This window comes from Lutjanus erythropterus, chromosome 5, assembly GCF_056507025.1.
Source record: "Lutjanus erythropterus isolate fLutEry1 chromosome 5, fLutEry1.hap2, whole genome shotgun sequence".
NCBI classification, from domain to species: domain Eukaryota; kingdom Metazoa; phylum Chordata; class Actinopteri; order Lutjaniformes; family Lutjanidae; genus Lutjanus; species Lutjanus erythropterus.
Window position 1 is genome coordinate 28,180,242 of NC_139321.1, and position 11,075 is coordinate 28,191,316.

Genomic DNA, 11,075 nt, shown 5'->3' on the forward strand with positions numbered 1-11,075 from the left:
TGGCAACCATAAGAGTACTTCCCAAAACGTTTTGATATTACATAATACTATTGAGAATTTAGACAGGTTTTATTATAGTTGAGCTATACGCTGTGACAGCCTTCTATCGCTGTCAGGTTGGCCTTATCGATAGAGTGAAGTGATAATGAAAGTGAAATGTTTGAGCGGTGGTTTGTCTCCAGCTCTTGTTCGTGGATCCGGCACAGAGAGAGGGGGGCGACCAGCGCGTCGCCATCTTTGTCGTTTATCCTGAAGCCCATCCCCCTTTGTGCATCTTCACCAGGGAACCAACCGCCCGACTGACTCTCATTCAATTCAGTGGGAAGCGCCCAGCAGCTGCATGCACGGCGGCGAAAGATGGCCTCACCAAGGACAATAACTATCGTTGCCCTGTCCTTTGCTTTGGGCTTATTTTTCGTCTTTATGGGTACCATTAAGCTCACACCGAGACTAAGCAAAGATGCATATAGTGAAATGGTGAGTAACGTTTAATCCTGTCGATACAGTGTCCGCATCTGTGGGGGTAAAGGCCATTGTTCTGTGGGGGCTGCAGAAAGGCTGTCAGGCTCGAGTAATGTGAGGAGACGCTGACATAAATGATAAAAGATAAGGAAAATTAACGCGTTTGATATGGACTAGCTCTTCTAACCGACCTCTGTGAAGCAAAAGGGTACTCGTCTATGCACAATGTTAAGACCATCTGTTTAGCCTGTAACAACACAGTTAGCACACATGCTAGTCCTGAATGTTTTAGGCTAAGATAGACCTTGAAATATTTTCAGCATTAACAGAGATGACATATGTGAGTCAGTACAGATACATAAAACAATACGAAATGTGTAACTTTAGCTAGTAGTCTAACTGCTGAAGATGGGATGAATAGTGAATGAATGAATGAATGCACATTATTCTCTTAATACATGCTATAATGTAGCTTAGAGATGCGCACATAAACCATATATAAATCAGCATACATTATAGCTTTCTCTTTATAGCCTATCTTAATGTTTAGTTTCTCATCGTCTAATATCCAAGGCAAGTTATCATCTAAAGAGCAATGGCGGCGCATTCGAGCAAATTCTGTGAGATGCACCTGTCGGTGCTGATGTTGAACTGTCCTGTGAGGAAGATGATAGCTGACATCCCTAAAAGCTTCAAGTAACATCCAAACTAATATCCATAGAGGATAATTGATCATAAATGTCGGCTATACGTTTAAAGGCTTTCTTGAGCGCATGGAGCAGTAGGCCAACGATCAACTGCAACTATACTCGTGAGGAAAAAAAAGAATTTGAACGTTAAACAAATGTGAATGGTGACCTTAAAGGTCCTTAAAGGTCCAGTGTGTGATATTTACGGGATTTATTGGCAGAATATGGCAGAAATTGAGTAGAATATTTATAATTATGTTTTCATTAGTGTATAATAACCTAAAAATAAGAATAGCTGTATTTTTGTTACCTTAGAATGAGCCAGTTATTTCTATAGAGTACATGGGTCCTTTTCCACACAGGTTGCCATGTTGCACCGCCATGTTTCTACAGTAGTCCAGAACAGGGCTTGCAAGTTTTGTGGCCACCTTAGGTTCTCCTACACCAGGCACACTCAATGTGGTTGGTCAGGGACCTTTTTTAAATGACAGGGACCATTTAGCATTAAGAATGTTATTTATCTGATGAAATAATTTTTAAAAAATCTCTTCATAGCAGGCAGGAATGTTGCACTGATGCTAGCATGTTTAGACACTTGATGGTGCCTGATATTAGCAACCTTGCATACAGCTGTTGTCATTTGGCAAATAAACATGGTGGTTTAAGAGTGGTATGAGGTGGAAAAATAAAGCCATATGTCCACTTCCCCTTAAATTGCCTTTTTTCATAGTTGACCTTTCCTTGTTTGACTTTAATAATAGATTCATTGTTGCAGCCCTAGCTGGCTGTTACTTAAATGTGCAATACATTTGAGTCCAGCTTAATTTAACTGAATTAGTCTCCTTGCTTTTTCCAAAATGGGGAACCAAAATACTGCTTGTGGGTTAGGGTTAAAACAGTGTAAATCAAATTATTTAATTGCAAGCAAATGGTCAGTCCTACATGTTTGGAGAAGAGGTGCAATCTGCAAGCGCACCACTAGATGTCACTAAATCCTACACATTGGCCCTTAAAATGTCTTCACTGACAGACTTCCATGGGAGTTTGTATGACCTTAGGTTAAATGTCACAGATATTTGAAAAAGATCTCTGTACTTTTTCCTTGCAGAAAAGGGCATACAAGAGCTATGCCAAGGCATTGCCAGGCCTAAAGAAGATTGGGATCAGCTCTGTCTTGCTTCGTAAGATCATTGGCTCTCTGGAGGTGGGCTGCGGCGTAGTGCTCACCTTAGTGCCGGGCAGGCCGAAGGATGTGGCCAACTTCTTGCTGCTGCTGGTCATGCTGGCAGTCCTCTTCTTCCATCAGCTAGTAGGAGACCCCCTAAAACGGTACGCCCATGCTCTAGTCTTTGGTATTCTGCTCACCTGCCGACTGCTCATTGCTCGCCAGAGTGATGACCGGCCGGAGAGAGAGGACAGCAGGGAGGAACAGCACATCAACGACCAGGAAAAGAACAAGGTCAAGCAGTCTTAAGATCGTCTTCTACTATGGTCCAAGCTACAACAAAGGGAACCTGGTGCACCTCTATGGATTTTAGTGATTCAAATTTTGAAGGAAACAGTCACTCCCAGTAATAAAACCCCTGCACACACATCTCGTGTCCCATCCAGCTGGCTGACTGATTACTCTCACCTACTCCTCTGCACTCTTAATGTGAAACTGAGAACTCCTGACCCATATATCCTCTACATAATCATGGACAATCATATCTGTGGGAACTTTGATGAGCTCAGCTCATTGTCACAACCGTCTACCCATTTTCCCTATTTATTTCATTCCTACACTGTGTTAAATGTGTTTGTGTTCTTGTTTTTAACCAAAATGAATTTCATTTATGCTACAAGTTGATTTGAGAATGCTGTTTTTCATGAAAGAATCTTTGTAGCTTGTTTTTCTAATTTGTTTTTATAATGTAGGTAGGAGAGACTGATAATTTATGAAATTCAATAGTTCAAGCATGTTTAATTTGGTCAAGCGTATGGAACATAAACCAAAATGAGCACTGATGAAAGAATTTTCTACTAATTATACATCAGCTAGTATTACATATCCACATCTTATTTTGGAACAGTGTTACCAGAAGGCTATTTATATAGATGAAAAAAAAAAATCTTGGTTCATTTTGCAGAAGTACGCATGAAATCCTTTCTCCCAAAGTAAAATAAGCTGAATACCCTCTGTCTCCTTTCAGTTCAGTTACCACAGTGAAGTTGTTTAGCTGGGAAGGACAGCAGTTGCTGCCTCAGGTGTCTGCTGCAGGCTTGCACAGCAGAAGATAACCAAATTTTAAAAAAGTCTTTTTGCCTGTGAAAACTGTAATTTTACCTTTTGTAATTCACACTTGAAGTCTTAAACCTGTTCACTGTATCTTAAAGATTCTGCTCATCTGTTTAATCTTTTTTTTTTCTCAAAAGATATGAAAAGGATTCCTATTACAGTTTTATTAGGGGATGAAAATGTTGAAAATCTTGTCCGTTTTGAGATTCACAATATTTCTGTAAATGATATACTTAAATAAAATAAAGAATTGGAAGTGAGACTGATTAAATTTTTTTTTTTGTTTCTTGCATTTCATTGAGTCAAAGTTAATAATTACCACTACCTTAAATTTGCAACAGAGGGTGCTGTTGGGGGATTTTTATGTTGTAAACTTGTTATATAACTTCAGTCAGTCCCTGTCAACATGATACCTTCCTATCAGCAGCACATAAGCCACATACAAAGTTATATGGGTCAGTTATGAGTGTCACAATATTAAATTGAAAACTGAGCAAAATAAGCTTTCAATTCACTTGAATTGAAACCAGATTTTCCCTTTATTTATTTTTTTTCTGAACCCCTGTGTACTTGTGGTGTATCCAAATAAATAAAATGACACTGACAATGTAATATCAGATTTGATACCATATAGACTGTCTTTTTAAAGAAGAATTTTAAAATAGAAATGACAGTTCTTTGACATTCTTTGATTGGTTTCACAGACAAGACTCAGGCCTAGTCCCAAACTAAAACACAAACGTATTAATTCAAAGTGACTCGCACAGATTTATTGAACAACAGTCATATTTACCCTGTTCTGACTGATGGAGGATTAGAGCTGCTCGAGGTCTTCAAACAGGCTGGTTTAATTTGTGCTCACTGCTGTTTGTGAGGTAACATGGACTGTTTGGAATATCTAACTCAGGGGTGGACAAACTTTTTTCTTTCAAGAGCCAAAACTGAAACTTAACACTGGGCCATGAGCCAAAAGTGCACAACTGATGTATTGTATAGTTATAATGCAAAATGATACCAAAAGATCCCAAGTTCCCTTAACTTCCTGTGCAACATGTCACTCTACCCATCTGTTCAGACTGTGAAAAATAATTAATAATTAGGGACCCTATTTAAAGAGTTTTTTTTTTTTTTTTTTTTTAGATTACTCTTTGGGGGGCTTTTGGACAAGACAGGTGATGGCAGACAGAAAAGGTGAGAGAGAAAAAGAGGGTAACATCCAGCAAAAAGCCATGAGTTACTCCAGGACTCCACAGTCTCTGAATAACTAAACCAAATTCAAGCCAAATTCATGAATGCCACTAAAATGTCCTGTTTTAACCATGAAAGCCAACACCTCCATTAATCTAAGCCCTGTCTGTGAAACCAGCCCTTTATCTTCAAACTAATTTAAATAAATGATGATGATGATGATGATGATGATGATTATTATTATTATTATTATTTCAGTATGCATTGTCAGATGTGTTCAAAATGATACTGCCAATTTGTTATTTGAAATTGTTAAATAAAGGTAAGAAAAACATTGTCATTAAATACATTAAGACTGTGCTTTGTCGCCACTCAGTGGTCACATCCATACATTACAGCTCACCCAGTCATCTACCAGCGCTGTATAATACGATGTAAACTGTATATTATACAGCACTGACCCCACCTTTTAATCCGGCTTAATATTACTGATAATACAATTTCTACATAAATGCAGATACTTTAAAAATAAATCCTGCGTAAATCACATGAAGAATGGGCTAGAACATCTGGGTAAATCTTACAGTTATTCTCTTTATTTGACGCGTATAAATTAATCTGAGATAAGACTTGCTGCTTTTAAGTGATTTATTTATTTATTTATCTTTATTATTATTTATTTATTTATATGATTTTATTATGTTAATGTATTAGGCAGTTTAATTTCCCATTTAGTTTTGATATTTGTTGTAGTCCGTGCTCAACCAAAATTTTAATATTATTTTTATGATGAAGTAAAAAAAAAAAGAAGAAGAGGAGGAGGAAGAAAAGAAAAAAGAAAAAAGAAAAAAGCAATTTAATTTCTGGGTCATAGAAGGAGTCTTAAAAGTCACCCTTGTTTTTTCACAAACAGCGCCCCCACCTCTGGCAACGCTTAACTACGGGCTCAACAGTCAGGGAGGGTCGTGTCCTCAAGGGAACCCCAGATCTGCGTGGGATCTCGCAAGAGTTAATATTTCAGCTCAATTCTTGATCACTATTTCACCCTAACCAACTGTTTTAATCCCTAAACCGAGCCAAATCATAGCCACAGAGCTGTCATATTATGAAGCACAATTAGTTTGTACAATGTGCCCAAATGTACGGACAGGGCGTACAAATCTCGCGAGAGTTTGACAAATCAAAGGTTCCTTTCAAGACACGTCGAATCAGAGAGGAAGTTACGGTTAGCATTTGCTACTAGCCGGCTAACTTGCGAAAAAAAGTAAACAAGTGTGCGGGATGAGGTGAAATTTAACCGAGTGACAAAGTAGCTGTCCGACCATGAAGGAAGACAAAGAAAACACTCGGCCGAAGGAGAAAAAAGTGGAAATAAAGTGCGAAGATGCAGAAAAGACGGAGAAGCCCAAGGAAAAGAAAGAGGCCATGACAAAGGTAAAACTTGCTAGCCACATTAGCTAAGGTTGCTAATAGTCGTCAGTCGTAGATACTAATAATTTACTGAAATAATATGTTTAACCAGCTGTGTTTTGTCAGATATAACGTATATTCCGCTCTGAAGTGTATTTGATAAGTTAAAGGAATGTTAACTGTGACTTTATTAACCCTAACTTTAAAGTAAGCCAATTGTTGCCTTCTTGTTCCCAGTGTGATTGATCTCCTAGCTGACCTGTCAATAATCTTTTCTCAGATTGTGATCAGACGATTACCACCAAGTCTGACCAAGGAAGAGCTGGAGGAGCAGCTACAGCCTCTCCCAGAGGTAGACTACCTGGAGTTTTTCTCCAATGACACCAGGTGAATTCACATAAGAAATTTCATCATTAAATCTAATGCTACCCGTGACTCTTACTGTTTAACCTGACGTGTTTTTCCGTTGTCCATTCAGCCTTTACCCTCATCTCTTCGCAAGGGCGTACATAAATTTCAAAAACCAAGAGGATATCGTTCTCTTCAGAGATCGATTTGATGGATATGTGTTCATCGACAACAGAGGTATGAACGCCCCACATTTACAGCTGTAGCTACAAACCAAAGGCTTTTCTCAGACATTAATTGAGGCTTCGTTCTTGTTCACATATTGTTTTAAACAGGACAGGAGTATCCTGCTGTTGTAGAGTTTGCACCTTTTCAAAAGACTGCCAAAAAAAGAAGTAAGAAGAAGGACGCAAAATGTGGAACAATTATTGAAGGTAAAAATATAATGTTTATGTGTCTGATATTACACTATATTATAATTATTTATTAATGTGTGCATAACTTAAAGACACTAAAGAATCAATCAAACACCCTGGACTAATGCAAGCAGTTGACTTAGGGGCCTGGTACAAGCATGCATCTTGGGTGATCTGATCTAAGTACATGAGTTCACGCCTGGCATTACAATGTGTCTCAAATAACCACTAGTGATCAGATCTCACTTCCACTATGTATGAAAATGAACAGAGCTGTTTTTCCAGTTGAATGTCCTTTACTGTTCATTCGGCTGTTGATCATGAAAATTCAACCACTGGTTCCTTTTTTTCTTTGTATTTCAGTCCCACACTAAACCTGTATATCAGCCCACATGAGGCTCGTGTTTTACATGTGATGTCAGCAGCCCAGCAGGATGCCTCATAGTGCATTTGGATCTTACACCTGAACTATGAGCAGGATGTACACTTTTACTTTCTCTGACTGTGTGGAAAGCTGATGTTTTCACATCACAGTTGATATGGAAAGGCATTAATGACAGAGTCTGAAAGTAAAAGTGTGTGTCTGCTCTTCACAGCAACAGAAACAACTTAATATATTACATTTATTTCTTAAATCCACAAAATGGCACAAATGATTAAGAATTTGCTGTAGCTGATGCACTTCCCTGCTCTATATTTAAGTAGACATGTCTGCAAAATGCATTGTTGTTTTGAAGTGGCTGCCCGACAGTAGAACAAACACAAAGGAATGCCATGTTTCTGATACAAAGAAAGAAATAACCTAATGTATTAACATTTGCCGCATTCGCAAGAAGGCTCAAACAATTGTGAGTTTGTCATAGACAGTATTTCACAAAGATTCTACGGGTCGTCCTCACTCATCATTTCACTAAACTGTGCAATTTTTAATCTGGGGATATTGTGGTTACTGTTGTGTTTACAAAACATCCACCATTTATCCTGGCACTTATGAGAACCAAGATCACCCAGCAGGAAACAGACTACTAGTAAATATTGTGTCAAGGGATAAATATTCTCAAGGTGATGGTTTTGTCTGATCTGAAAATGCAACTTAAGTTAAATATAGTTTAAAAATACTCTCTGCCATGTAAAGCTAAGGAGAAGCAGTCTCCCCAGAAGGAGTGACATTAAAGGATGCGAGGATTCAAAGTCATTTATTATCATCATACAACATGGGGCTGTACGTCCTCAGAGTTGCAGTTCCTTCATAATTCAAACAAAACATGACATATATACAATTAATTACTTAAATTAAGAATGTGAAAGGGTGAAAAATTAGCAAGGAGCAGCATTAAGTCCCAGCTTATCTCCACTCACCCTCTCTCCTCCTGGGGTGATGCGTGGCAGTGCGTCCAACTGATCTGTCTGCATGTTCAAAAGATGCTGACTACATTCGTTGATTGACTTAGGGTCCGTTGATCTTTAATCCAATAATAATAATAATAATAATATAATAATAGTAATACAGTAATAAACTGCATGCTTCCTTTTATGATGCCTACAGGTCTGTTTCTGTCATAGATTTGTGTTTCAGCGATAAAGATGAAAAAATAACAAAAGAAAAAAGTAGGGACGTTTGAAGGTGCTACAGGCCAATGCATCTACATGTGCAGCCACTGCCTACCTGTTTTTTTTTTGTTAATCTTTGTTGTGCATTTTATTTCAGATCCTGAATACAAGAAGTTCCTTGAATATTACAACGGAGATGAAGAGAAGTTGACATCAACACCTGAGACCCTGTTGGAAGAGCTTGAGGCAAAATCAAAGGAGCTTGTGGGTAGGTGAACAGTCCTTCTTAATTAAAAAGTGCACCTGAAACGTAGTCATATATATTTTAAAACAGGCAAAGTTATAAACAGTGCTGTTCTTTTTTTCTTTCTTCAAGCTAAAAAAACGACCCCACTGCTGGACTTCCTGAAGAATAAACAGGTAAATGAGTACGGTGGCACAACGGTTATGGGTGTTAAGTTGCATGGTGACAACTTGGCCTCATGTCTTGTTTTAATGCTCTTCAGAGAATCAGGGAGGAAAAGAAAGAAGAGAGAAGAAGGAGGGAGCTTGAACGCAAGCGTCTGCGTGATGAGGAACGTCGTAAGTGGAGGGAGGAGGAGAGGAGGAAGCGCAAAGAGGCTGAGAAGATGAAGAGACTTGAAAAACCACTGGAGAAAGACAAGGACCAAGTTAAAGAAGAACCAAAAATTAAGGTGCGTGCTGCAGTGGATTGAACAACCTTAAAACGGTGTGTGATATACAGTATCTTATTATGGGTTTGTTTTATTTTTAACTCTGTAGCTCCTTAAGAAACCAGACAGAGGTGAGGATGCTGATTCTGAGAAGCCGAAGGAAAAGCCCAAGAAAGCAGAAAAGCCAAATAAAGAGGAAAGATCCCTGGGGAGTGCTGATCATAAAAGGCGTCAGAACAGTGAAAATAAGGAGGATCGAGGAAGGAAGTTAGTTACGTTAGTTATTTGTTTGAAAACACATTACTCATTTTCAACAGAATACTCAAACAGGATTTGTGCTTTGTACACAGAACAGACGAACACGGGCGGAAGGAGTTCAGGGAGCATGATGCAGACCGAGACAGAGAGCGCGATCGAGAGCGGGAGAAGGAGCGGCGGCAGAAAGAGAAGGAGCGCATCAGGCGACAGGACGAAGACCGCCGGAGAAGGAGAGAACGGCAGGATGGAGAGAACTCGTGCAAGAAGCGGGATGAAGAGGTTAAAAGAGAAAAAGAGCGTGCCTTGGAGAAGAAAAAAGCTGAGAACGTTGGAGACTCCTCTCACTCTGAGAAGCCGGAGAAGCCTACCAAAGACAACAAGAAGGAGGAGAGCGGGAAAAGAGAACGGCTGCGAAATAAGGTAATGACTTTCAGATCATCAAGCAAGTTCTCTCAAGTAGGGATGTCGGTTTCAGTTAATTTTTCTTTCGACAGCCCAACACCCATTTACCAGTAACTAGCTGGTTAATGTTTAAGAAAAAACAAAGACATTTTATATTTTCTTCATCATTGTTAGGGGAGTGTGTATGTGGGTATCATGATGCTCAGGCTTTCACACACTGACTGTAGCATTTTATTTAGCAAAACATAAGCCAACCTAGGGACATCATAGTTAGCCACTTGATGTTCTTATGTAACATTAAGCAGTTAGATGTAGCTATAATTATTAACCATTTTCTTTACTAATCTGCACCTGAAATAGCAATCATATTGATTTACATTAACACTACTTTGTGCTGGAGCCTCGCTGTGGACTGGATGCTTTCTGCTGAAATGCTAAAGCACTGATGTTGTGCTATTGAGGTAATATAGCTTTTGTTTGTGAGAGCTATCCAGTAGTTGGTGGTCAGAGCTGGCTTGTTTGCCCTAGCTAGCCTGACTGAATATCATCATTATATCCTCATTCAGCATAGTGCTACTACTGCTAAATTGAAGAGTAGCATCACACAATTTACATTTGACTTTGTTGCCTGTCTGGAGAAAGTGTTCCCCTTACTTAGCTTCATTTTTTTCCTCAAACTGTTTGCTAGTGAAACCATTAGTGCTGTGTGTTGGTATGGAGATTAAACCATGGGGCAACAGACATACCCAGTCAGAAATATTCTTTGTTGACATCCCTACTTTCAAGCATTTTTCAGTATTTTTATGAGTGTTGTGTCTTTGCATCAGGACCGACCTGCTATCCAGCTGTACCAGCCAGGGGCCAGAAGCCGCAACCGAGCTACGGGAGGAGGAGGAGGAGGAGGAGGAGGAGGAGGAGGAGGAGGAGGAGGAGGAGGCGGCGGCAGTGGTGGTGGCAGCGGCGGCGGCAGCGGAGGAGGCGAATCCAGCTCTGCTGACAGGAAGCCAGACACCGAGACCGGGAAAGTGGCTGACAAAGGAGAAGATTGAGCAACTTTTCTACTTACGGCATTTTAAGTTTGGTGAGGAGAGGGGAGACAGGCCTGTGAGGCTCAGAGCAGCGACGTGGCGCCTCAGGGTGACATGCACTGCAGTCCAAGCAGGGCTGCATCCAGCTCTCCCAGTCTCAGAGGCAGAGGTGTGATTGTGGAGCCTCTTAGTGCCTGAATGTGACCCTCTTTAGTTTTATTTGTTAGGGAAGGTAACAGTAACTTTTGGACAGAGTTTGGCTGTAGGGCACATTTAGGTGAAGCTAAAGCTTTCTTGGACCACAATGTGAACTCAAAGTGACCTTATTTCAGTATTGTTTCTCTGAGGTAAAGTGTGTGTACACACTGCAA

The 11,075-nt window shown here is 39.7% G+C and overlaps 2 protein-coding genes across 2 annotated transcripts; both read left to right on the forward strand.

Annotated features, from left to right (window-relative positions):
- The first annotated feature begins 301 nt into the window (after nucleotides 1–301).
- Nucleotides 302–3,689, forward strand: tmem35a (transmembrane protein 35A). Its single transcript, XM_084719528.1, has 2 exons — nucleotides 302–477; nucleotides 2,260–3,689. Exons 1-2 carry the CDS (start codon nucleotides 358–360, stop codon nucleotides 2,623–2,625), a joined length of 486 nt encoding a protein of 161 aa, XP_084575654.1. The 5' UTR covers nucleotides 302–357; the 3' UTR covers nucleotides 2,626–3,689.
- A 2,117-nt stretch (nucleotides 3,690–5,806) lies between these two features.
- upf3b (UPF3B regulator of nonsense mediated mRNA decay) lies at nucleotides 5,807–10,859 on the forward strand. Its single transcript, XM_084719529.1, has 10 exons — nucleotides 5,807–6,051; nucleotides 6,308–6,414; nucleotides 6,506–6,612; nucleotides 6,711–6,809; nucleotides 8,500–8,610; nucleotides 8,719–8,762; nucleotides 8,849–9,037; nucleotides 9,126–9,283; nucleotides 9,367–9,694; nucleotides 10,504–10,859. The coding sequence occupies exons 1-10, from the start codon at nucleotides 5,941–5,943 to the stop codon at nucleotides 10,723–10,725; spliced, it is 1,476 nt and encodes a 491-aa protein (XP_084575655.1). The 5' UTR covers nucleotides 5,807–5,940; the 3' UTR covers nucleotides 10,726–10,859.
- The last annotated feature ends 216 nt before the right edge of the window (nucleotides 10,860–11,075 follow it).

Excerpts from the sequence above, each read along its gene's own strand:
- tmem35a (XM_084719528.1), top strand. The coding sequence starts at position 358 with ATGGCCTCACCAAGGACAATAACTATCGTTGCCCTGTCCTTTGCTTTG. Across the intron at positions 478-2,259 it reads AAGATGCATATAGTGAAATG|AAAAGGGCATACAAGAGCTA; the intron begins GTGAGTAACGTT and ends TTTTCCTTGCAG.
- upf3b (XM_084719529.1), top strand. The coding sequence starts at position 5,941 with ATGAAGGAAGACAAAGAAAACACTCGGCCGAAGGAGAAAAAAGTGGAA. Across the intron at positions 6,613-6,710 it reads TGTGTTCATCGACAACAGAG|GACAGGAGTATCCTGCTGTT; the intron begins GTATGAACGCCC and ends TGTTTTAAACAG. Across the intron at positions 6,810-8,499 it reads ATGTGGAACAATTATTGAAG|ATCCTGAATACAAGAAGTTC; the intron begins GTAAAAATATAA and ends ATTTTATTTCAG.